Source organism: Oncorhynchus tshawytscha, linkage group LG30, assembly GCF_018296145.1.
Source record: "Oncorhynchus tshawytscha isolate Ot180627B linkage group LG30, Otsh_v2.0, whole genome shotgun sequence".
In the NCBI taxonomy this organism is placed as follows: domain Eukaryota; kingdom Metazoa; phylum Chordata; class Actinopteri; order Salmoniformes; family Salmonidae; genus Oncorhynchus; species Oncorhynchus tshawytscha.
In genome coordinates, this window is record NC_056458.1 from 16382341 (window position 1) to 16409204 (window position 26864).

Below are 26864 nucleotides of genomic sequence, written 5' to 3' on the forward strand. Positions count from 1 at the left end.
TGAGGCGAGCCCAGGACTGAGTTTGGAAAACCCTGGTTTAGAGAGTCTTGGACCAGCCCAGTGACATGTGAGGACCTGCCATTGGATGTGTATTTTGCAGGGCTTTGTTGGGCTGAAATAAAAGCTGCCTCCTTGATAATCTAACTAACTCTGACTAAGGATGATAGATTGTTCAGACAGATACACTGGGGGTGGAACAGAAGACTCTTTATTCACACAACTCAAAACCTTGATTCACCTTTACATACAGTACACACCCAGAAAGAGTATACACATTAAACACATATTACATAATTATACACATATTACATAAGTATACACAATTATATACACATCATACAGAAAGACATGGAGATATTTTAATTAGTCTCGAAAGATACAGTATCATTTGTTGGATTTACTGTGAAATAGGTTTTCCCTGATATTGTGAGTTACAGTTTGTGGTTAGGTCATTGTGTTTGTTTGAGAACTAGATCATTTATAGAGTAAAAGTACATGAGACAAAATTATTAGTCAGTGACCTTGACCTTGAACAAAGGGAAAGAGAGGAAGAGAGAGCGGGAAAGGAGGGAATCAGGAATCACTTTGCGAGAGTTTTGTTTAGCCTTGTCCCAGTCTGTTAATGGTTGTTCCTTGCTTTAATGTTAACGCTGCAGGTACTCTTAGTGGTACTTATGCTTGAGTCTATGTGTGTTCACATGTATGCAGCAGTGTACCTGTGTGTCCTCAAGATGGAATGCCTGGATTGCTGTCCTAAGCACAACGTGATAAACTTAGTATGTGTACGTAGGTATCTAGAATGTGCTTATAATAGTGTGTGTGATAGTGTGTTTGTATACATGAGGGTGTGTGTGTGTATACGTGTGTGTGCGTGCTCATGTGCTGCAGTAAATCAGGTTGTGCCCATCTCCTCCCCCTGGAGCAGACACTGATGCAGTGACTGCAGAGGACACCTACTCATTCAAGGGTGTGTGTATGTTTTAGAATGAGGGTGTCTCTTGTGGATGTATGGTTGTGAATATTAGTGCGTTGAATGTATATTGTATGAGTGATGAAGGTGGTGCTTCTGAGTGTGTGTACATCTGATGAGTGTAATTCTGGGACCACTGCACAGGTCTGCAGCACCCTTCTCTTTCTGGTTTTCTTCTCTCAGTTCTGGAAGCGTTCCCAACTCTGATGCAATTATTCTCTGGTGGAAGAGCAGTGTACCTAGTCACAGCACCTCCCATATGGGCCTTCCCCACACACAGACTGACAGAAAGACAGACAGACAGACAGACAGACAGAAAGACACACACACACAGACAGAGACACACAGACAGACACACACACAGGCAGACAGAGACACACAGACAGACACACACACAGACAGACACACACACACATAACCGCAAACTATTTTTTTCAGAATTCTAGATAATCTTGCACTTATTTTGTAGTTCTATCCTATTCTATAATTTACCAGTGGTGTGTGTTTGCTGTCCTCTTGCCTGGTGCCAGCTCTGTTGCCGTAATGTCCTGCAGCCATGTGTTGACTAGACACAATCTCATATTTACTTATTGACGCTACGGATGGACGCAGACACTTTAATACACTCCACTTCCTATTGCATTGATTGATCATGATTTTAACTGGGGTGAAGTTAAAGTGTCTGGCACCATCTCTCAGTAGCCCTCTCTCATCTCTGTCCACGTCACGTTAGCTTAGACCAGGGTTTCCCAAACTCGGTCCTGGGTCCCCCCTGGGTGCACCTTTTGGTTTTTGCCCTAGCATTACACAGCTGATTCAAATAACCAACTCATCATCAAGCCTTGTTTATTTGAATTAGTTGTGTAATGCTAGGGTAAAAAAAATGAAATCCCCAGGACCGAGTTAGAGAAACCCTGGCATAAACAACCTCTACCTGCCCCCCTCTCCCTGTCTGTGTCCCAACACACTGCATCTACACACCATTTACAGAAAAACTATACTTCTAGTACTTCTTAGAAATGTCCCTGTTTTAACAGATTTTCAGAAAGTACTTAACTGACAGATGAAAGGCAAAAAACATACTTCATGTATCTGATTTAAATCCGTTTGAAAGAGAAATGTGTAGACGGCTCGTGAAATGTTCTCCACGACCCCTTATAAAGACTAGAAATAAATAGTTCCAAACACAGGAAATAACCTTTCTTATGAATAACAGATCACAATGCAATTCACTTGCGACGGAAGCAGAACCATGCTTTACTGGCAGTTACCTCCAGCTGGCCACTTTTGAAAGTCCAGTCACAGTTTTCAAAGTACAAGTCCTCTGCAGGTTAGTCAGATACCCATCCGGTTAGTTAATGATGACACTGATAAAGGTCAAATTGTGCTGAGCAGCTGTAGTAGAATCCTGTAGGTCCACTCCTGACAGGAACTGGGAGGTCCAGACTTGTACTGATTCTCTCCACAATTGCAATCCAAAAAGTATGGGAACATGAGAGGGGGGAGAGGCAAAGGAGTGAGATAGAAAAGAATGAGTAAGGGTGTGTAAAAGAGAGAGGGGATGATATCCCCATCTCATATCTTAATGCACTGCCAGCCACATTACCTTAGTGTCAGTGCAGAGTTATGAGAACGTTATGCTATGTTCGCCGGTTTGACCTTCTGAGTGTTTACAGGGACAGGGACCGTTGCACAGGCATGCACTCACACGCACTTGCACACACACACACACACACACAAACACACATCCCGTCCCTCACACACATTCCCTGGCTCCTTGTTTACCAGAGGGTATACTGGTGGCTGTAGATGCTAATTATTCTGATGTAGGGGAATATAACACTGTCGTTAGATCTGGTCTGGCCGTGCAGGGCTGGGGACAGCAACTAATCCAGACCCCCACCTCCACCATATCAATATCATCATGTGAAAACCTGGGGAGGGGGCGAGGGAAATGCAGAGCCACAGGAAACTAAACTCTGTCAATCTATCATAGGGGGAGGATGAGTACAGAGAGAGGGAGTGAGGAGCGCACAGGAGGTTGGTGGCACCTTAATTTGGGAGGATGGGCTTGTGGTAATGGCTGGAGCGGAGTCAGTGGGATGGGATCAGCGTTTCCTCATCCCTTTTATTATGGCAAGTCTAAGTACGTTCAGGAGTAGAAATATAACTACTCACGTAATACGTTGCATTGACTCACTGGTTGAAATATTGTTTAAACATGATTTCTGAATGACTACATCATCTCTGAACCCCACACATACAATTATCTGTGTGGTTGATGCCATGCCATCTGCACCATTCCAGCCATTATTATGAGCCATCCTCCCCTCAGCAGCCTCCACTGGAGGAGAGAGGGAGAGCTCCCAAAGTGACATTCACATTAAAGGTAAACACACCCTCATTCATTCAGGTACAGACCAGATATAACAGGAGTAAGATATGTTCACATGTTACAGTGTAACTCAAGGGAGTGATTGATGAATGAATCATTTTTTGAATTTTTATAATTGGGACATTGTCACACAGGTAACTGCCAAAATAAAGGAAACACCAGCATACACTGTAAAGTGTCTTAATAGGGTGCACGAGAACAGCTTCAATGTGCCTTGGCATAGATTCTACAAGTCTCTGGAACTATATTGGAGGAATGCAACACCATTCTTCCACGAGAAAGTCCATTTGGTGTTTTCTTGATGGTGGTGGAAAACGCAGCTCCAGACTCTCCCATAAGTGTTGAATTGGGTTGAGATCTGGTGACTGACACACACATACACACATCATGTAAACCCCCTATGCTCCTTTGAGACCCCTCTTTCAAAGTCACTGAGATTTCTTCTAACCATGGTAGCCAAAATAATCACTGGTCACACTAAGCATGATGGGATGTTAATTGCTTCATTAACTCAGAAACCACACCTGTGTGGAAGCACCTGCTTTCAATATACTTTGTAGCCCTCATTTACTCAAGTGTTTCCTTTATTTTGGCAGTTACCTATATATCAATGTTGGATCCTGTTATGTCTATTTCTACATCCAGGGTGTTTCTAAATACAGGGTAGTGCGTCCCTGGTCTGTATCACAGCACCCCCTCCAACCTGCAGAACTCTCTGATCTCCATAAGCACTCTGACAAAATTGCCTGCGTCTGCATTCACACCCTGAGTCAAGAGAGGGGAGGGGGAGACAGGGAGGGAGGGAGGGAGTGGGGTTAAGAGGAGGAGAAGGAAGGGGGGAGAGAAGGGCAGGAAGGCACTGAGCCAAGAGAGAGAGAGCAGGGAAAAGTTGAGAGAGAGCCAGAGGGGCAGGCTAGCAGGCAAAGGGAAGAAGAAACTGGGGCTCTGCTATCCAGGAAGAAGAGACAGGACCGTCCGATCCAGCAGCCATAAGTCACCGGGGCTACTGCATCAGCACTCCTCCTGTCTCTCTTTCTCTCTCTCTCTCTCTCTCTCTCTAACTGGGGCTGCAGCCTGCCTTTCTCTGCAGAGGAAGCGCTGGCTGGTGGAATCTACTTGAATGCACCCTGAGAAAAGAGGGAGAGAGACTGACTGGCTGTGCGCAGTGATTCTCCCCTGCTCTGCCGTGTGTTTGTCCTCACTGACTCAGCTGTGCTCTGTAGTCAGCCTGCTGGTCCAGCCTCTCGGGAACACAGCCACAGGAAGAGGTATGGTGCAGTACTGTCTCACACTGCACACACACTGTTTTACATCCACTTTACTCTCTCCCCCATCTCTCTCTCTTCTCTCTCTCTCTTCCTTCTCTCTCTCTGTTCATTGTCTCTCTCTCTTTTCTCTCGTCTCTCTCTCTTCCTTCTCTCTCTCTCTTTCTCTCGTCTCTCTCTCTCTCTCTCTCTCTCTCTCTCTCTCTCCTTCTCTCTCTCTGTTCATTGTCTCTCTCTCTTTTCTCTCGTCTCTCTCTCTTTCCTTCTCTCTCTCTCTTTCTCTCATCTCTCTCTCTCTTCTCTCTCTCTCTCTCTCTCTCTCTCTCTCTCCTTCTCTCTCTCTTTTCACTCGTCTCTCTCTCTCTTCCTTCTCTCTCTCTCTTTTCACTCGTCTCTCTCTCTCTCTCTCTTCCTTCTCTCTCTCTTTTTTCTCTCATCTCTCTCCCTCTTCCTTCTCTCTCTTCCCTCTCTCTCTCTTCTCTCGTCTCTCTCTCTCGTCTCTCTCTCTCTTAAATTCTCACTATTTCTGCTCCTCTCTCTCTCTGTATCTCTCTCAGTTTAGGAGTGCTCTCTGAAGGATCATAGCTGATTGACTTAGTTTGTCTTGAGTTTGTTTTTAAGTCTGCATCCCCTTCCCTGACACCCCACCCTCCCCCTCCCTCCCCATTCTCACTCTTCCTCTCTTTCTGCATGCCCTCTGTCTAACCGACAGTCCTTCTGACAGGAGTGTTGTGGGGCTGGCAGGCAGACGCACCACAACCAGGACTGGCTAAAAACACAGTGGGACGTGGCACCTCGGTTGGGATCAGATCAGACACCCAGGCACAACACACAACCAGACCAGTGGGACTCTGGGTTACATCCACCTGACCACCAGAGGAGTTTTTGACGGGATAACTCCAGCCCAACGGACCCCGGGCTGGATCCCACAGCAGGGGGTGTTTTGGACGGGTTCAGACTGCCATGGAAGTCCAGGGGAGTGGGGCTGAGCAGCCCAGGTCCAGGTGTCTGTTCTCCAGCCTGATCATCACTCTGCTGCTCAGTAAGACCTCTTTGTCTCAGTCATATATCTCCCTAGTGCTTATTTTTCATCCATTCCCTCTCTCTCTCTCTTAAGTAAAGTATGGAGCAATTTTCCCAATTCTGCAAACACAACTGCTCTATTGTGTACTATGAAACATGTACTGTCTTTGCTGTGTGATGTGATTTTGTTGTCCCATAGAGTGAACTCAACACGGGTAAAACCTTGCTCTCAGTGCAGAGTGATTTGCAGTACTGGCAGCTGGCTTTTCACTGTGTGGATTGATTGGTGAAACTTGGTATCAGATTTGTATTTGGCTCGAAAACGCTGTCAGTTTGCTTGCTGAAGTATGTTTGATGGATAACTGGGAATACGTAACCACAGAGGAGCATATTGAATAGTGATTTTATAATCTCATTGTACATAACAACATGAAAGCTGCAGCAGTGGCCTAGTGTCTCTTCAGAGGTGTGTCAGTAGATATGTCATCCACAGTGTTATGATGCAGGGCCACAAGCAGTCTATCATAGCAGTGGTATTCATCAGAATTAAACGGGCTAAAATCAATACAGGACTTTATTGATGTCAGACATTTAACACATCATTTTACTTTGCCTTTACTGTAAACACAACACTAAGAGCTTTGTACAACATGGAGTTACTGCATTGATTTTTCTTTAGCTTTTACCTCGGAGTCAAGTTGTTTCCAGGTAGCAATATCAGTGTGATGAAAGGAGTCAAGTCATTTTTAATGTTTTTTTTATTTTTATTTAACCTTTCTTTAACTAGGCAAGTCAGTTGAGAACAAATTCTTATTTACAATGACGGCCTACCAAAAGGCAAAAGGCCTCCTGCGGGGACGGGGGATGAAAAATAAATTAAATGAAAATATATGAAAAAAGAAAAGAAAAACAACACCACACAAAGAGAGACCTAACAGCATGACAACACAACATGGTAGCAACACCACATAAAGAGAGACCTAACAGCATGACAACACAACATAAAGAGAGACCTAACAGCATGACAACACAACATGGTAGTAACACAACATGGTAGCAACACTACATAAAGAGAGACCTAACAGCATGACAACACAACATGGTAGCAACACCACATAAAGAGAGACCTAACAGCATGACAACACAACATGGTAGCAACACCACATAAAGAGAGACCTAACAGCATGACAACACAACATGGTAGCAACACTACATAAAGAGAGACCTAACAGCATGACAACACAACATGGTAGCAACACCACATAAAGAGAGACCTAACAGCATGACAACACAACATGGTAGCAACACCACATAAAGAGAGACCTAACAGCATGACAACACAACATGGTAGTAACACTACATAAAGAGAGACCTAACAGCACAACACAACATAAAGAGAGACCTAACAGCATGACAACACAACATGGTAGCAACACTACATAAAGAGAGACCTAACAGCATGAGAGACAACACAACAACACAACATGGTAGCAACACTACATAAAGAGAGACCTAACAGCATGACAACACAACATGGTAGTAACACCACATAAAGAGAGACCTAACAGCATGACAACACAACATGGTAGCAACACTACATAAAGAGAGACCTAACAGTATGACAACACAACATAAAGAGAGACCTAACAGCATGACAACACAACATGGTAGTAACACAACATGGTAGCAACACTACATAAAGAGAGACCTAACAGCATGACAACACAACATGGTAGCAACACCACATAAAGAGAGACCTAACAGCATGACAACACAACATGGTAGCAACACCACATAAAGAGAGACCTAACAGCATGACAACACAACATGGTAGCAACACTACATAAAGAGAGACCTAACAGCATGACAACACAACATGGTAGCAACACTACATAAAGAGAGACCTAACAGCATGACAACACAACATGGTAGCAACACCACATAAAGAGAGACCTAACAGCATGACAACACAACATGGTAGCAACACCACATAAAGAGAGACCTAACAGCATGACAACACAACATGGTAGCAACACCACATGACAACAACATGGTAGTAACACAACATGGTAGCAACACTACATAAAGAGAGACCTAACAGCATGACAACACAACATGGTAGTAACACAACATGGTAGCAATTCCTTGAATTAAAAGATTGAGATAAAACTGTCAGTTTGAGAGTTTGTTGCAGCTCGTTCCAGTCGCTAGCTGCAGCGAACTGAAAAGAGGAGCAACCCAGGGATGTTTGTGCTTTGGGGACCTTTAACAGAATGTGACTGGCAGAATGGGTGTTGTATGTGGAGGATGAGGGCTGCAGTAGATATCTCAGATAGGGGGGAGTGAGGCCTAAGGGGGTTTTATAAATAAGCATCAACCAGTGGGTCTTGCGACGGGTATACGAAGTACAGTGATGTGTCCTATGAGGAGCATTGGTCTGATCTGATGGCCGAATGGTAAAGAACATCGAATGAAAGTAGTCAAGGTATTTCCGGGTAACAACGTCAGTGTGATGAGAGGAGTCAGGTTGTTTCCGGGTAACAACGTCAGTGTGATGAGAGGAGTCAGGTTGTTTCCGGGTAACAACGTCAGTGTGATGAGAGGAGTCAGGTTGTTTCCGGGTAACAACGCAGTATGATGAGAGGAGTCAAGGTGTTTCCGGGTAACAACGTCAGTGTGATGAGAGGAGTCAGGTTGTTTCCGGGTAACAACGTCAGTGTGATGAGAGGAGTCAAGGTGTTTCCGGGTAACAACGTCAGTGTGATGAGAGGAGTCAAGGTGTTTCCGTGTAACAACGTCAGTGTGATGAGAGGAGTCAGGTTGTTTCCGGGTAACAACGCCAGTATGATGAGAGGAGTCAAGGTGTTTCCGGGTAACAACGTCAGTGTGATGAGAGGAGTCAGGTTGTTTCCGGGTAATAACGTCAGTGTGATGAGAGGAGTCAAGGTGTTTCCGGGTAACAACGTCAGTGTGATGAGAGGAGTCAGGTTGTTTCCAGGTAACAACGTCAGTATGATGAGAGGAGTCAGGTTGTTTCCGGGTAACAACGTCAGTGTGATGAGAGGAGTCAAGGTGTTTCTGTGTAACAACGTCAGTGTGATGAGAGGAGTCAGGTTGTTTCCGGGTAACAACGTCAGTGTGATGAAAGTAGTCAGGTTGTTTCCGTGTAACAACGTCAGTGTGATGAGAGGAGTCAGGTTGTTTCCGGGTAACAACGTCAGTGTGATGAGAGGAGTCAGGTTGTTTCCAGGTAACAACGTCAGTGTGATGAGAGGAGTCAGGTTGTTTCCGGGTAACAACGTCAGTGTGATGAGAGGAGTCAGGTTGTTTACGGGTAACAACGTCAGTGTTACCCAGACCCAGGCGAATAGAGTAATAATGCAGTGGGGAAATGGGAACTGCTCTGAGATGAAGGGAGGGCGTCATGGTAGCAGCATCTGTTATGTGAATTATCAGGGTAATAATATCAGGGTGATATTACCCTGTTCCTAACAGACAGCTGAACAGATCAGGAGCTGTCTGCCAGGCTCAGTCAGGCTCTGATGTTCTCACGCTCTGAGCCAACAGGACCACAGGATCAGTCCAGCATTACACCCTTCCCCTCCCTCCGCCCCCCTGAAGCCCAATTCACTATCTTAGCCAAATGATGTGCCTCGCTGGCTGCAATTCAACTATTTCATATGCACACGATTGCTGGATCATGTAGGACATGAAGGCTGATAGTTTTGAGGATTTGCTGAATAAGTAAAAGGTTGGTCTAAAATGTTCTGGTTCTATGGATTGTATAGACCTGTACAGGTAGGTCTATGAAGTGTCATGCTTGATGTGTTCTTGAAAGAGACACATGTAGGTTAGGAAGTAGAGGGTATGAGAGAACCTCACAAATGACTGTTTGGAAACAAAGCCATTAGATCAGAAACTCAATGGAGACTGCTGCTGACACAATCCATAGGGGAGTCTAGGAGGGTCTTTTTCTGGGACTCACCACGTAAGATGTCCAGCTTTAGCTCTGAATGGAGAATGGGATGGGGTTGAGTCCTCCTTCCTGCATCTGGGTCTTACTTTCTTTTTCCTCTCTCAATGTTAACCTGCCCCTTTTGAGCCATATCCTGTGGAACTTCAGTTACCACTATACAGTATGTTAATGGCCACCAAACAGCAGAGAAATATATACAGACAGAGAGAGGCAGAGGCAAGAGTAGAATCGCAATGCAGAGTATCAGAGAAAGAATATGATCGAGAAAAAGGAGAGAGAACCAAATGACAGTGAAAGAAATGGAGAGTGAAGGACAAAAGAGAGAGTGAGAAAGAGAGGTGCATCTGCCCTGAGTGAGTTTCTGCAGAATCACTGTGCTGCATTGGGGCAGAGAGAGAGAGTATGTGTGAGTCATTTCGAAGGAATTATGCATTCATACACATGTTCTCCCTCACTGTGCAGCCCACACTACATCCTTATATTGTCCCAAACTGCAGGGGGAGGGGCTTGTCCTAACCTGACCTTGAGTCGGTTATTGATGATGTCACACAGCTGAGGGGTGATGTAAAAACAGAGGGGGAGGAATTTTGAGGAATGGGGGCTGCAGAGGGACAAATAGAGCAAGAGAAAATGGGACAGAAGGGACAGGGCAGGTAATACTATTGTTCAGGGAATTGGAGGAGAGGACAGACTGAGCAGAGGGAGAACGTGTGGGAGCAGCATTACTGTAGAGTCCCAGGGAGTGTATGTAACCAGACTAACCATCCATCATCTTTAGGTCCACTTGAGAAGTGTTGGTGTCGTCATTATCTGGATTGTGTTAAAGAGGTGGTGGGACCTGCGTTATTTTGATTCCTTTAAAGAGGGAGATGAGCCTGAACTCATTTGATAATTACTGAGTTTAATGAGCCTGCATTAAGTTAAATGGCCTCACAACATCCCAAACACTGTAATAAAATACCACACACACACACACACACTTGTAACTGTACATAACATGCCTGATATAAATATAAACTCCTACATAATTGTACAATCAATCACAAACAGTGTGAGCATGCACATACAAACAGTAAACAGTAAAACTTTATTTTATACTTTTTACCAACTTAGACAGACAGACAGGCAGACAGGCAGACAGACAGGCAGGCAGACAGGCAGGCAGACAGACAGACAGGTAGGCAGGCAGGCAGACAGACAGACAGTCTATCTATCTCACTCTTCCTATTTTATTTCCCCTCTTTCCCTTGTTCTCCTTCACCCTATATCTCACTGTATCAGGTCTGTGGGTTTGTGCCATAACATTACTGCAGACCTAAGTGTGTGTGGTCTGTGAATTGGGTAGACAGTGTGTGTACGTGTGTGTGCGTGTGTGTGTGTTTGTGGCGGGGGTGTATGCAAATGCATGTATGGAAGTGTATATATTTGTCATATCTTACTGCAATATGCACAATATGCACTGTACAATAGTTAAACTTAAGTGTATGTTTCAGTGGTAAAATGGGTTTCGCTGTTCCTTTCTTTCTGTCAGTAACGATCTGGGGTCAAAGGGAGGTCAAAGGGAAACGTCAGAAGCAGAAATGATATTGACCCTCTGGTGAGTTCAGACATAATCTTCCAGCGCCTGATAGTTTGCAGGGTCAGTTAAGGAGGGATAGGTTAGAGGGGTAGGGGATTATCACTCAATTGTTTTTGACAAGCTCTATGTCAATGGATGAGCTATAGTAACCTGGGAATGGACCAGGGATACATCTCTCTCTCTCCTCCCTCCCCTCTTTCACAGAGTGCAGCAACATTTTACATGATTGTAAAATAGAGGAGCTGGCTTGTTGTGCACTTGTTAAGTAAAAGGGACAATATTTTGGGAACAATTTAATTCTGGAAACTGTATCCATTGAAATGTGGAAACCATATGAGTAGACAGTGTGCTTTCCTTTCTAACTCAGGTGTGTGTTGTCTTTTCCATCTCTGGATTTCTGAAGGAGTATTGTGTACTACCTTATAGATTCTGCCCCCCTCCCTCCCTCCCTCCCAGGTGTGTGGTCTGCTCAGGGCCTGGAGATGTCCACAGGGAAGGTCCCATTCATGGAGGCGCTGAACGGCAGTACTGTGCTGCTACCCTGCACCTACGCCAGCTGTATCGGCATCAAAAACCTTTACTTCAACTGGCAGTACAATGACAACGGCACTATGCAGAAGGTGGGTCAAAACTGGCCTGGCCCATTAAAACACAGCAGCCACACAATTGCAGTTATTCATGTCAGCTCAGATGTCACACAGATAGGGCCAGGGCTGTGGGGGCAGGAGGAAGAGGAGAGGAGGAGTTATATGAGCACACCTATAAAACCAGAGATAGTCATCATCACCTCCCCCTTTCTCCCTTGTTTCATCCCTAAGGGGATGTTTTATTCCCGTCTCTCTTTCACTGGATCCCTCTTTCATTCATGATATCTTTTTCCCTCTGTGTGTCTGGGAACATAAACATCACTGATAATCTGCATCTTGCTGGTATTGCTGGTGTGAATGACTCCATGCAGTCAGGCTAAACATATTGCCAAACAACACTGGTTTCGACTGTACCTTTGTCTGACAATTGTACAGGTGTTTTCAATCCCACATACTGTGGCAATTATACCTTTATCAACTCCGAAAGGCCTGGACAGAGAGACACACAGCAGGTCTACAATGAATCCACCCAGGACCGAGGCAGCATCCAGGCCTCTTGGCCTGTGGAATGGCCTCTTGATTGTGAGAATGTGTAAGGAACAAAGAGCATCCATTATACATCAGTGCTATCACTTATTCATCCTGCTCCCCTGTCTGTCTGTAAACATACAGCCACTCTGTGTGTGTGTGTGTGTGTGTGCGTGCGTGCGCGCCTGTGCGTGCGTGTCAGTGTGTGTGTGTGTGTGCGTGTGTGTGTGTGCGTGCGTGTCAGTGTGTGTGTGTGTGTGCGTGTGTGTCAGTGTGTGTGTGTGTGTGTGTGTGTGTGTGTGTGTGTGTGCGCGTGCGTGTCAGTGTGTGTGTGTGTGTGTGTGTGTGTGTGTGTGTGTGTGTGTGTGTGCGTGCGTGCGTGTGTGTGTGTGTGTGTGTGTGTGTGTGTGTGTGTGTGTGTGTGTGTCAGCTTAAAATATTTATCAAATAACATTGTTAACACTTTCAACACTTTTTTGTTTCAAATGATTTGCTCTTGTGAAATCATATCACAATAATCTGAGATTTACCGCTATTCGAATAACTAATTTCATTGTTAGGATTTGTTGAATCAATAAATATGTATGATCTTAATTTGATTTGCCCCAACAAAGAGTGTATCAACCCCTACAAAAAAAAAGTATGTGAATTATAATACACATAATAATTCACATTTCCAGTTGCTGCAGGATTATGTTCCTGTTGTAGCAAACTGTCTTAAATTACATCTGTACGTTATTGGATGTGTTGTAGTTCTGTAGAGACTTCTGCTATAGGAGCAGCTTGTCATCAGTTACTGTCTGATCCAACAGGCTTCACAGTTCTATCAATGCTCTTCTCTCTTCTTAATGGTCTCTGAACTGCTGATATGAACAAAAGGCATTAATGCACCTGGCTGTGAGATGGTCTGTTGATGTATGGATCATATAGAGTCTGCAAAAGGGATAGACACACTGGGTCATTTTCTACTGTTGTTGTTTTTCATTGTTGAAGTACTGTCTGTCAAATATCAATATGGTGCATTATATCCCTGCACTTCATTTGAGGGAGAATACACAGGAGAATAGGGTAAAGGAGCATTCTTAGAGAGCACTAGATTACTAACCCTGCGTTATGGATTCAAAGATGTTACAGACATCACACTTCCTACCGACCTCAGACAACACTGACCTCAAATACCAAATTCATCCAAGGTGCTACACTAAGGTCATTGCTTCTTGCTGTGTATGGACAACCAAGCATAACAACTGCCCCAAAACAATCTGCTACACAGTGACACTCATGAGTTAACCCCTGCAAAGCCCTTCCCTGACTAGTCCAGACCAGCAGGAGAAGATTATGGGCTGAACACTAAAGCTGTCAGACAGCCAATCAATATCCTCCTCCATAGTATGACTAACGCTCCCATTATTGCCATGACAACATATAAGTGTTGGGTGTCCCCAATCAATGCCATTACACTACATAACTTTTTTGGGTTATCTACATACAGTATCCTTAATTATTTGATTAATAATTCAACCATTTGATTGGCTGGTAACGATCAATAAATCAATTAACGAGTTGTGTTTGTTTTTCTCCTCTCTGGGGTCTGGGAGGACAGCTTGACTGACAGATAGAAGCTAGTAACTGTAGTGTATTGTATTATAGTCAGTCACCTCAGGCCACAGGCTATACTGAGCCTCTACTGACCAACAGCACCTGTCAATCAACAAGCACTGTATAGTCTATCTATTATATAGTCTCTCTGTGTGAGCTCTGAGTGAGTCTCAGTGGGTGAGGGATGTAAGGTTAACACACAACATATGTGCATAGCACACACAAGTACGTAGACACCACAAAGGCACAAGGGTGTAGAGTACATACACACATATGGCGGCAGGTAGCCTAGCGGTTAGAGTGTTGGACTAGTAACCGAAGGGTTGCAAGATTGAATCCCTGAGCTGACAAGGTAAAAACCTGTCGTTCTGCCCCTGAACAAGGCAGTTAACCCACTGTTCCTAGGCCATTACTGAAAATAAGAATTTGTTCTTAACTGACTTGCCTAGTTAAATAAAGGTAAAAATAAATAAAAAATATGCAGTACATTGCTTGTTCTGAACGACAGAGGGAAGGGGCAGGTTTGGTAAGGGACTATAGAAAGGCAGAGAGAGCTGTGGAGAGAGTGAGTGAGGCAGGGGAAGACAGCAGAGTGAGTGAGGCAGGGGAAGACAGCAGGGTGAGTGAGGCAGGGGAAGACAGCAGGGTGAGTGAGGCAGGGGAAGACAGCAGAGTGAGTGAGGCAGGGGAAGACAGCAGGGTGAGTGATGCAGGGGAAGACAGCAGGGTGAGTGATGCAGGGGAAGACAGCAGGGTGAGTGAGGCAGGGGAAGACAGCAGAGTGAGTGAGGCAGGGGAAGACAGCAGTGTGAGTGAGGCAGGGGAAGACAGCAGAGTGAGTGAGGCAGGGGAAGACAGCAGGGTGAGTGAGGCAGGGGAAGACAGCAGGGTGAGTGATGCAGGGGAAGACAGCAGGGTGAGTGATGCAGGGGAAGACAGCAGGGTGAGTGAGGCAGGGGAAGACAGCAGAGTGAGTGAGGCAGGGGAAGACAGCAGGGTGAGTGAGGCAGGGGAAGACAGCAGGGTGAGTGAGGCAGGGGAAGACAGCAGGGTGAGTGAGGCAGGGGAAGACAGCAGGGTGAGTGAGGCAGGGGAAGACAGCAGGGTGAGTGAGGCAGGGGAAGACAGCAGGGTGAGTGAGGCAGGGGAAGACAGCAGGGTGAGTGAGGCAGGGGAAGACAGCAGGGTGAGTGAGGCAGGGGAAGACAGCAGGGTGAGTGAGGCAGGGGAAGACAGCAGGGTGAGTGAGGCAGGGGAAGACAGCAGGGTGAGTGAGGCAGGGGAAGACAGCAGGGTGAGTGAGGCAGGGGAAGACAGCAGGGTGAGTGAGGCAGGGGAAGACAGCAGGGTGAGTGAGGCAGGGGAAGACAGCAGAGTGAGTGAGGCAGGGGAAGACAGCAGGGTGAGTGAGGCAGGGGAAGACAGCAGGGTGAGTGAGGCAGGGGAAGACAGCAGAGTGAGTGAGGCAGGGGAAGACAGCAGGGTGAGTGAGGCAGGGGAAGACAGCAGGGTGAGTGAGGCAGGGGAAGACAGCAGAGTGAGTGAGGCAGGGGAAGACAGCAGAGTGAGTGAGGCAGGGGAAGACAGCAGAGTGAGTGAGGCAGGGGAAGACAGCAGAGTGAGTGAGGCAGGGGAAGACAGCAGAGTGAGTGAGGCAGGGGAAGACAGCAGGGTGAGTGAGGCAGGGGAAGACAGCAGAGTGAGTGAGGCAGGGGAAGACAGCAGAGTGAGTGAGGCAGGGGAAGACAGCAGAGTGAGTGAGGCAGGGGAAGACAGCAGAGTGAGTGAGGCAGGGGAAGACAGCAGAGTGAGTGAGGCAGGGGAAGACAGCAGAGTGAGTGAGGCAGGGGAAGACAGCAGAGTGAGTGAGGTTGCTCCCTCATTGCGCTCTGCTAAGTGGAATAAGCTTTTTTTCTTTCATCCTCTGTTTTCTTTTTCTACCTTGCTCTTCATGAAATATTCACCACTCCATTCCCCGCTAATTGTTCCCAACAAGACGGAGTGCCCTGCCTGCTGGAATTAAATTAACCCATTAGCGGCTGTCTCCGTCAGAGCAGCCAACCCAGGAAGTGTTTGTGTGTGTGCGCGCGTGTGTGCATGCGTGTGTGTGTGTGAGTAAGTAGCTTTCTTTCCCCTGAGTTACACACACACACGCATGCACATGCAAACGCACACACACACACTCTCTACCAACTGTCTCACATACCCAAGAGAGCCCAGGTACAGTCAATAAAAATGAGTGCTGCCAGGTGCTATACTGTAAAAAAAACACACAAAAAAAACTATGAAGCACAAATACTGAACATTTACACAGGTACACACACCCACCCACAATAACAATCCTGACATACCCCAACCAAAAACCCTGGACGAACGGAGATATCCGTACCATGCTGAGGGCCTGTAATGCAGCATTCAATCAGCAGAATGAACCCCGATGACTCGGTGGCGGGTGACGCATACAAGGCAAGCAGGTACGAGCTCCGCAAATCTATTATGAAAGAAAAAAGACAATACAGGCTTCAACTTGAATTGATATTTCACAACTCAGACTCATGACGCATGTGGCAAGGACAACAATCCATCAAGACTACAAAGGCAAATCCGTCTCTGTGGTGACCACCAAAGCCTCCCTCCTAGCTGAACTTAACACATTCTATGTTCGCTTCGAGGCAAACAATACCGAGTCATCCAGGGAGACTCATGCTACTCTGGACGACCAGGTGCTTTCGCTCTCCCAGGCCATAGTCCCCACCTGCTTCAAGGAGACCACCATTGTCCCAGAGCCCAAGAAAAACAAGGTGACATGATGCCGCGTCGCACTCACCTCGGTCATCATGAAATGCTTCCAGAGGCAGGTCATGGCCCACATCAAGGCCAGCATACCAGGCACACTGGACCCACTCCAATTTCCTTACCGCTCCAGTAGATACATGGAAGATACCATTTCCATCGCTATTCACACGGCCGTAACACATCTGGAAAAGAGGAAAACCTATGTGAGAATGCTGTTCATTGGCTAGAGTTTAGCATTCAACACTATTGTTCCATCCAAGCTCGACACCAAGCTCAGAGCCCTGGGTCTGGACACCACCCTCTGCAACTGGGTCCTGGACTTCCTGATGGGCAGACCACAGGCTGTGAAGACTGGCAACCACACCTCCTCCACACTAACTCTTAACACAGGGGCTTCCCAGGGGGTGTGTCCTCAGCCCTCTGCTGTACTTCCTCTTCACCCATGAACGTGTGGCTTTGCAACTCCATCATCAACTTTGTTAATGACACCACAATTGGAGGCCTGATAAACAACGAGGAGTCAGTCTATAGAGGGGAAGCAAGTGAACTGGCATTGTGGTGACAGGACAAAAACCTCTCCCTCAACGTCAGCAAAACAAAGGAGTTGATTGTTGACTTCAGGAAGCAACCGCAAGGCCCTCCAGCGGGTGATGAAGACGGCCTGGAACTGTGCTCCCACCCATCCAGGACATCTACTTGAAACGGTGCCTGAGGAAGCCCTGCAGTATTAACAAGGACCCCACACACTCCAGCCATGAGCTGTTCACTCCCTTACTGTCGGGCCGCCGGTGTCGGAGCATGAGGTCTGATACCAGCAGGCTCAGAGACAGTTTCTATCTACAAGAAAATCAGTCTGCTGAACACTTGAACTGGACTCGCCGCACCTTAGCACACATACCCTCACTCAATTTCTCACTCACTTTCACACACACACACACACATATACCCTCACTCAATTTCTCACTCAATTTCACACACACACACACACACACACACACACACACACACACACACACACACACACACACACACACACACACACACACACACACACACACACACACACACACACACACACACACATACCCTCACTCAATTTCTCACTCACTTTCACACACACACACACATACCCTCACTCACTTTCTCACTCACTTTCACACACACACACACACACACACATACCCTCACTCACTTTCTCACTCACTTTCACACAAACACACACACACACACACACACACACACACACACACACACACACACACACACACACACACACACACACACACACACACACACACATACCCTCACTCAATTTCTCACTCACTTTCACACACACACACACACACCCTCACTCAATTTCTCACTCACTTTCACACACACACGCACACACACACATACACGAACGCACGCACGCACAGACACACACACACACACGTGTGATTGATGGCTGCCTGGTCCTCTCAGGTTTGTGAGTCAGTGATTCCGTCAGACGGGATGGATCCTCATCCAGTGAGTATCTACCGGGAGCGGGTGGAGTTTATCGGCACCAGTGATCACAACAACATCTCCATCCTGCTTTGGAACATCACCTTTGAGGACGAGGGCCAGTACACCTGCTTCGGACGCAACCCCAAAGAGAAGGGCAAGAACCACAGCGCTATCTTTACCCTTGTCGTGGTGGACGAGTGTGAGTATTAACTAGCGTTCTCTTTGCTTTACTCCAGGCAGGCAGTACAGGTGTTCTGGTGCTAAACTTGGAAATGCTGGGCGGGTAGTCGGGTACCATAAACAACAACGTCTAGATGTGCTGTGTAGACGATGCACTGTAGTTAGCTAATGTCTGTCTGATCAGCGTCTACCTTCTCCCCTCCCTGGTTCCTTCTCTGCAGTACGAGTGGTGGACAACACTCTCACCATCATAATTGCTTCTGCAGTGGGCGGAGCCATCGCCCTGCTGATGACTTTCATGCTGGTGAAGAACTTCATCCTTTTCGTTCTCTTCAAAATCGAGGAGAGGAAGTGAGTAAGACAGACAGGGCCATGGAGACCAACTGGCCATCCACACAGAGAAACACCTTTAGCTCATCTCAGTGCCCCCAAACTGTAGTAAAGCATCAATACAGGCTACAATGATACAATTACGTGGGAAAAACAGGCGTCTCTTCTAACCCTCCTCTCTCCTCTGCTCCTCCCGTCCACAGAAAGATCGAGTGCCTTGTACAATCTTCCTCAGCTGATGAAACAAACAATGTCTCAGGATCCAAAACTTCAAAACCACTGACACCAAAGAAGAAATGAGAGTACTTGCATGTATGTACATCCATATATAAATATACAGTTATATCTATGCATATACTGTATTTTTATGCATAAACATGTGTATTGACAAGTGACTCCATGGGCAGGCTTCTTGGGCAGGTTTTTTGGACTGAGAAGCACGTCTGATGGAGAGACTTCATTGAAAGTGTTTGTTAGTCCAATAAGCTTAGGCTGTGTCCCGGAAACCGCTCCCATACGTTCTAGTTGATATATAATTTTTTTTTTTAAATTAAGACCTGAACCTAGGACTGTTTTTCATATTATATTAAAAAGAAAATATATGCTTAAGACGGGGAAGAATGCTATGTAATAATGCTGTTTAATCTGTGCTGGATCCTACTCCTCTCTCCACCAACCAACCCCACTGCCCTGGGTTCGACTGAAACTGTCTACAAAATCAAACGGTGTGTTTGAAGAAAAGGTCTGGGATATTATTCACAGTTTAATTCAATCTCCAGTGGCATTATGCCACTTCAGATCCAGCTTCAGTCCTATTGCACAATACCACTGATTCGCATCAAGTTTAGTTTAGTGCTGTTTAGAATACAATATTAACTCTGCTATTCCAAAAGTAATTCATTAACCCTGTTGTATCATATTTAGAAACTAGGGTCTCTAAAGGGTTTTGCTGCGGTGAGGAGTGAGAAAGGATCCAGTTCAGAACATTATACATTTTCTTTGCTTGATATAAAACACTGGTGCCTGTTAGCGCTTCTATCTTCCTCTGCTGATAGGAAGACTAAATACTACAAAACCATTTACCAAACGCAGCAAAACGCAAAGGAATAATACTACAAGCTGATGAATGAAATGATAGACAATCCCTTAACCAACCCTCTAGAAAAAGGAATAAACCTCTAATAATGCTGCTTTTAAGACAAATAACCTTAATGCGTTTATAAGCATGTGAAACCCCAAGGCAGATGTAGAGGCACAATGCCTGACAATAGAAATGTACCCTCTCGTGTTCTTTCCTGGAATCCCAGATTTAACCACGTGTGATGTGTTTAGTTCTGCTTTGAAGCTGGTTCCAAATCTGCTCATATCATGCCGACCCTCACCACATCCAGTGGTTGGCAAGGCAATGCACTGGAAACTATTAGGTAGTGGGTTCACTGGCTTGAACATGAACTTGTATCAGACAGAAACACACCCCACATCTTCCTATTGTATGTCCACTTACCAATAACTGTCTCTTTGTTGCTCTGAACACATTTACCCAGACCGATGTGTCGACACACTGCAATAAGTACTGACATGCTGCAGCGCAGCGGAGTTTATGATGGTTCATTCATGGCTCCTGATTCAACACAAATTCAGCCTGTGCGGAAAACCAGATGTCCCTCATCTATAGTCATTACGGACACCTCCACTAACCACACCATAAAGAGATGCATGGAGCAGCAGTTCGGTTGCAGGTAGAGCGATAGACGGGGACAGATCTTTACTGGACAGTGTAGAATAGACACACAACTAATATCCCATATTCAGCCCATTTATTGTGCCAAACTGGGATAACCCTGAGAAACCCACATCTGATCAGGAATGGACTCCTTTCATGGGTTTCCTAAGTTACTATTGAAATCAATTGCTCTTGAACTGCTATGGTATATATGGCTATGGCACATATCCAATGGTGGCACGTTTAAGATGCTGAATGTCTTGTTTGTGTGTGTGAAAACATGTGTGTTCAGGGGAGAACTTCATGTCTATGTCCATTGTCTAGGATCTTGTTGCATCTGTCATTGTATAAACATAACAAATATACCTCCCTCAATCACTGAAGCAGTTTCTGATATGGACAAGCCCCAGTATTGCTGTTCCCATAGCATATCCCTTCAAATACATGCACTGGCTTGTTGCAATAGCAGGAGGGTCTTTTGGGAACTTTTACCTTAAAGATGTGCTAGACATGTAAACCACAGAGATGTCTCGTACCAGTGGAGCGGTGAGTGAATGAACCTAAATAGCTGTATATTTAACATGAGGGTAAAGTTGAATGACCTCAGGTGTCTTAGATGAGAACAGATAGATGGCACGGTTAAATCATAGACAGTAGTAAATGTACTCTCTCTGGTAGGACACGGATTTGAGCTTGTGGCACTGAATCCCTGACTGACTCACACTCCTAAAGAGAACAGTGATACTATGCAAACACCACTACTGAGCGGAAGACATGCATGTACTGTAGGACAGACTGCTCCAGTTCTCCCAATGGGATCTGCTTTCACAGCACTGCCCAGGCATTACAGCAACATGACTATAGCTACTGCAGGATTCCAATACACCATAGAGTTTTTACTGTGATGATAATGTGAGCAATAAAAATGACAGGAGCAACAGTAATCAAAGTAGGTTATGGGAAATGGAGTTCTGATGAGCTGATCTATGGAAGATGATGAACGGGTTTATAGTGCACAGATTTCCATGGCTCATCTTCTATTCAGCAGAAGGGTCTGTGGGATGGACTGCAGTGTGAGAAATCCTTGAAAAGAAGAACCTGTGGAGATATGCAATATAGAGTATGTAATTTAAAGGAGCAACATGATTTTAGCCATAAATTACATTGTGGTTCTATAAGGAGACTGCTTACAACCGCTTAAAAATGGCTTAGTACAGCTTATCACAATCCGAAAAAGATTGTTGCAAGGACGTGAATGCGTTTTGTATTGCTAATGTTTTTGCTATTGTCAACCTCACAGACGAGAACCAATCGTGATACAGGAAGTTGTACAAAACTAATTTGCAGCTTCACGTAGAATTCTAATAAGTAGGTTTTATTGTGAATTTCTATTCCGTTGGTACTACTGGCATGTAATTCACATTGGGCACTAGTTGCAAGTGGAAATTTTACATGTATAACCTCTAACGTACTTAAAGCATAACTGTGAGAGTGACTCGCATGTCCTTACACAGTACCAACAGTCTTCCCTGTACGCTGACAACTGTACTGAAAAGAACTGGATGGATGAAGCAATATGAATGTTCAATCTTTGTAGTTTGGAAATTGAGAACATTGTTGTACCACCTTGTTGTAGCAGAGTTGCTGACAGTGACCTCTGTCATCCATTATTGCACTTTTGACAACAGAATGTTTGTGAATCTATAATGTCGCCAGACAGTACTGACACCTTGGTCCCACATTGCTATCCCAACTAACGCAAATGTACAGTCATCTCTTTACTCCCTCTCAAATGATGCCCCCTCCCATGTAATCTCTCCACCATGCAGATCAGCTGTATTCTTTATTATAAAACCCACCAGAATCCAATAAACGTTTAAATAAAACCATGTTGTCATTTCTTGGCTGTCAAAAAAAAAGACAATATTATCAAATCACAACCCTTTAAAAAAAATCTAATTTATTAAAACATTAATACATACAAAAATCTCACAGTACTTACATCTCTCAAAGGGAGTATAAAGGAATAAAAACGTGAACAGTCACAGCTCAGTATTCAGTCACAGGTCAGTGGAATGTGTTTGTCCTTTGAGTGAAGGTTTGCCAGACTCACTCAGCACTCATTGAGAGAGAGAACGCCAGTCGAATTGAGTTCTCGGAGAGAAACTGAATTTTTAGGAGTACATCTGAAAAATAGGACAACCAAATCATATCAGGTAAGGAATTTTAAAGGCACCTATAACAAGTGGGAATGCATCAAAATGAGGTATTAGTTTTCCATCACATTATCTGGACCTGCCCTCCCCCTTTTGAGCCCTAGAGAGGTCTGTGATAGTGGCCAGACTCCCACCTCCATGATGGAGTAGATCCAGTTGAGTTGCTGCTCTACGCTGCAGTAGACCCCAGGATTCCCCGGGCGGGCACAGCCCACCCCCCAGCTCACCACCCCCACCAGCTGCCAACACTTGGATAGGAACACCAGTGGACCCCCACTGTCACCCTGGGAGAGAAAGAGGGAGTGAGAGCAAAATAAATGACAATTGAAGACAAATGCAAAGTATGACTGCATTGGCAGTGTGATAGTCTAACAAACTAAAAGCAGCCATTTTGTAGGCGTGTGTGTTGGTGGAGGAGCTCTACCTGGCACGCGTCCACTTCGCCCTCCATGTTCCCTGCACACAGCATTCTGGGAGTGAGTGAGGGGCCGTAGATGGAGGGGCGGGAGCACACCTTCCTGTCAATCAGAGACACAGTGGCACTCTGCAGAATTGAGGAGATTTTACCTGGGCAAGAGGAAAACCTAGTCAGTTTTACAACAATGCATTCAACCAAAATGTCTCTTCCACATTTCACCCAACCCCTCTGAATCAGAGGTCCGGGGAGCAATTAACTGCCTTGCTCAAGGGCAAAATTGCAGATTTTTTCCACCTTGCCGGCTCAGGGATTCAAACAAGAAACCTTTCGGTTACTGTCCCAACCGCTAGGCTAACTGCCGCTCAGGAGATACAGGTAGCCTCTTACACTAAGAACACAAGAAAGCTGAACAGAGACAATGGCCGGACATGGAAGTGTGCACTTGTAAATGCTCTGCCATTGTCGGGGCTTTGGTCTACGGTGGTAGGTAGCCTAGTGGTTAAGAGAGTTGGGCCAGTAACCGAAATGTTGCTGGATAAAATCTCCAAGCTGTCGATGTGCCCGATCAATACTAGTTCTTCCTGTGAGTCGATCTGGATAAGAGTCTGTTAAATGACTAAAATTTACAAATATATCTTGGCTTTACATAGATTGGATTAAGCTTGGTAATAGACCTGCCTTCTGCTTTGTACAGATAGCCCTGTCCAGTCTCACCTTCCTCCTGCTGGAAGCCCCAGCCAGTCACCACCAAGGGGTCCCCTGCCTTCAGAGGCAGGCTGTGGGGAGGCAGGCACACTGGGCGGAGGGTGTCTGGAGAGTCAAGACACATTTTTTAAATGATAAAACTAGGTGGTTTGAGCCCTGAATGCTGATTGTCTGAAAGCTGTGGTATATCACAGGTATGACAAAACCTTTGTCACAAATATATTCTTCAATGACAGAAATACAGTCCTGGCAATTCAACTTCATAACACTAGAGGACAGTATGGGAAGTTGACCCCCTGTGTGTGTGTGTGTACATGTTCCCATCCATCATGCTGAGCAATGAAGGTTATAGGCTACTGTAAAGGACTTTGGAACGGTTGAGTAACTGCTGGAGAAGTGTCCAGTACCTCCGGTAGTGACAGGCCTGGTGAGCTTCAGCATGGCGATGTCATAGTCGTGGGTGAAACCATTGTAATCTTTATTGATTATGATGGCTGCTACAGAAATCCCCCCAGTAGACATCAGGTGGGTGCTACCCAGCACCACTTGCCAGAGGTTCAGATCATTCCCATCACTGTGTGTGTGTGAGAAAGAAGGGGAAAAAAAGTCAGCATTTGTTTTGCATATGCAAAATTAAACAAAATGTTATGACAGCAAAGAGCGTAATAAAGCTAAACACAACTGAGTGTGTGTGTGCTGACCGGCTGAAGCAGTGTGCAGCGGTGATAAGCCAGGTGAGGGAGACCAGGGAGCCTCCACAGATGTGCTGCTTGTCTTTCTGCAGGCTGGCCTGCCACGGCCACTCCTCTATGGTGGTGTCAGAACCTCCCACCACCCGGTCTTGCCCCACCGCATCCCCACAGTCTGGAGGGACACGCATGGGATGACAAGCAATATGGTAAGCACTTCCAACTTAATACAGAAGTCCAACCATTTATTTTGGGTGGCACCATGAAGTATATATAGGGTAGTGGCAAAAGTGTGTAGATGGGTGGTGATCATTTTAAATATTTACCTGAGCAGGATAGAGCTATCACAGAGCCTGAGATGCAGGTTTGTCTGAGAAACAGAGAGGATTGTCAGTTCCTCACACCTAAACAGTCAGATGGCTGGACAGCATCCAGTAGAACATCTACCTGCTGATGAGTGCAGTGTGAAGGGGACCCTTAGCTCTTGCTCTTACTGCACTGAAGGACTCTCCCAGTGAGTGGTGTAGGCTGGTGATATCCAGTCTCTCGCTTTTAGGGTTCCTGGTGTAGATGACAAACGGTAGCCAGATATATACAGGAGATGCATCAGACTATGTATCTAACTGAATAGAAGAGTGGAGCTGTCATCTTACAGTGTGTATCCCAGATGCTGACAGGCACTGCGGGTGTCGCTCAATCCCCAGTCATCTGCACACACAGTGCTCCACCCAGCCTCCACCCTGAACACCTGTAGCACCATGCTCTCACCCACCAACCGCACTACAGAGAGACAAGGGTGGAGGAGTTAAATGGGCAATCGGCAGTAAAATAAAGTGTTTTCCCCGCCCCTCTAGTGTTTTTGCAGACTTGTAGTATTTACAAGTTTACTGTTTAATTTGTTTTACCACCTTTGATGTGAAGGCTTTCTCAATGAGGAAACCTATTGGAGAATACTTTAAGAGCACATTTTCCATAACCTGTAGGTACAACTGGGGACTGAATGGATAGTTCAGAGCTTCTGCTTTTTCCTATAATCTGTATGGAACACAATATGGTCTGTACTTAACATGCAGGGTTCTCACTTATGGCACAAATTGAGACATGGGAGAAGTATTTTTGCAGACATTACTGTAGTATTTACTACAGTGTTTGTGGATAATAATGTAGTATTTACTATAATATTCTGCATAAAATGGCTCAACTTACCCCACAACAGTTAAACTAAGCACAAGGCATTGATCATTTATATTCTTCAACAATCAATGGGTACAAATCATTAATTTTTACATCCAAGAAAATGTATGTAGCAACTGCAGATTTCCCCTTTAAGAGAAAGAAGAATCAGAGAGTGGTATGGTAAGATGAGACGATGATGATAGAGGGAAGGGAAAACAGATGGAGGAGATGGAGGGTGGTCTTGCCTGGGAAGGTGGCATTGGCCGGCTTGCTGGACACACATGTGAGCTCGTCCTTTCCACCAGCACAGTCTGCTTTCCCATCACACACCATCGCCACAGGGATGAACTTCAATGACTGGGAGCAGAAGAAGAACTTGCTGTCGACAAGACACCAGACTGGGGAAGACGAGAGTGGAGGATATAGGATGGAGGGGTACAGAGGATGAAGGAGGAAAAGACAATCCGAAGGTTGACAGTGGTGCAACTCTATGATACAGGCTACATACATTACAACAGGAATATGATTTAGAGAAACTCCAGGCTTTAAATGGTAGTTGAAGTTGAGACATGAGATGGAGGGACATACTGAAGTAAGCACCCACTGCCAATATCCCAAGTGTGACCAGTACACAAGACACAGTGATCAGGGTCATCTTTTTCGTAGCCCCCTGGTCCCTCCGGGCCACCGTAACCTGCCTCTTCTGGCGTTGAGGCATGATCAGAGCTGTTGGTGTGAGGACAGGTAAGGTAGTCAGATGTGATTGGTGTTAAAAAACATGTTCCTCTCCCATTTTGGCAGTAATAATAAAAGGTATGATGTGGTTCTCCAGGTGATATACAGCACTCTGTTTTAACTCACATTGAGACAGGTCTAGATGTGTGGGCTTGTGCTTGGTGCTCCAAACAGCAGTGTGTTTGAATCTAAAAGGGAGGAGGGATTAAAAATATATATATATTTAAATAAATCAACTAAAGGAACAGCATCTGAACCTCAAACATTTGTGCAAATCTAAATGTATCATGATATACACTTGTAGAGCGAAAGGTATAGTTAGTATGTCAATGTCTCATATCTTACCAGTGTGCCCACCAGGCTGTCCTGTCTATCAGCTGCTCTCCAGAAAAGTCAGGTAAGGCTTCTGCCAAGCTCTAGAAACAGACAGATGCCAGACAGATTCTCAGATTCTCACAAGCACTTCCTGTGCCCTAATGACCAATC

General features: G+C 45.5%; 2 protein-coding genes across 4 annotated transcripts; one reads left to right on the top strand and one right to left on the bottom strand.

Annotated features, from left to right (window-relative positions):
• Positions 1-4206: 4206 nt before the first annotated feature.
• LOC112236568 (sodium channel subunit beta-4) lies at positions 4207-22325 on the top strand. Of its 2 annotated transcripts, none has more exons than XM_024405161.2 (6): positions 4207-4633; positions 5343-5672; positions 11665-11828; positions 18183-18405; positions 18608-18737; positions 18920-22325. In XM_024405161.2, the coding sequence occupies exons 2-6, from the start codon at positions 5594-5596 to the stop codon at positions 19014-19016; spliced, it is 693 nt and encodes a 230-aa protein (XP_024260929.1). In that variant the 5' UTR covers positions 4207-4633; positions 5343-5593; the 3' UTR covers positions 19017-22325. The 2 variants fall into 2 exon arrangements, with proteins under 2 accessions (XP_024260929.1, XP_024260930.1); XM_024405162.2 differs by having other exon boundaries at positions 5355-5672.
• A 52-nt stretch (positions 22326-22377) lies between these two features.
• LOC112236567 (transmembrane protease serine 4-like) lies at positions 22378-26864 on the bottom strand. Of its 2 annotated transcripts, XM_024405159.2 has the most exons (13): positions 26724-26864; positions 26505-26566; positions 26232-26369; positions 25889-26041; positions 25121-25247; positions 24915-25028; positions 24794-24837; positions 24480-24642; positions 24186-24352; positions 23788-23883; positions 23080-23222; positions 22790-22939; positions 22378-22625 (listed from the first exon to the last, which is right to left on the bottom strand). In XM_024405159.2, exons 3-13 carry the CDS (start codon positions 26359-26361, stop codon positions 22614-22616), a joined length of 1299 nt encoding a protein of 432 aa, XP_024260927.1. In that variant the 5' UTR covers positions 26362-26369; positions 26505-26566; positions 26724-26864; the 3' UTR covers positions 22378-22613. The 2 variants fall into 2 exon arrangements, with proteins under 2 accessions (XP_024260927.1, XP_024260928.1); XM_024405160.2 differs by lacking the exons at positions 26505-26566; positions 26724-26864 and having other exon boundaries at positions 25889-26000; positions 26232-26308.

Coding starts and splice junctions, on each gene's coding strand:
- LOC112236568 (XM_024405161.2), top strand. CDS start 5,594: ATGGAAGTCCAGGGGAGTGGGGCTGAGCAGCCCAGGTCCAGGTGTCTG. Junction 11,829..18,182: donor ACAACGGCACTATGCAGAAG/GTGGGTCAAAAC, acceptor TGGTCCTCTCAG/GTTTGTGAGTCAGTGATTCC. Junction 18,406..18,607: donor CCTTGTCGTGGTGGACGAGT/GTGAGTATTAAC, acceptor CCTTCTCTGCAG/TACGAGTGGTGGACAACACT.
- LOC112236567 (XM_024405159.2), bottom strand. CDS start 26,361: ATGCCTCAACGCCAGAAGAGGCAGGTTACGGTGGCCCGGAGGGACCAG. Junction 24,838..24,914: donor CACACTGCACTCATCAGCAG/GTAGATGTTCTA, acceptor TCTGTTTCTCAG/ACAAACCTGCATCTCAGGCT. Junction 23,884..24,185: donor CAGGCCTGTCACTACCGGAG/GTACTGGACACT, acceptor TTGACTCTCCAG/ACACCCTCCGCCCAGTGTGC.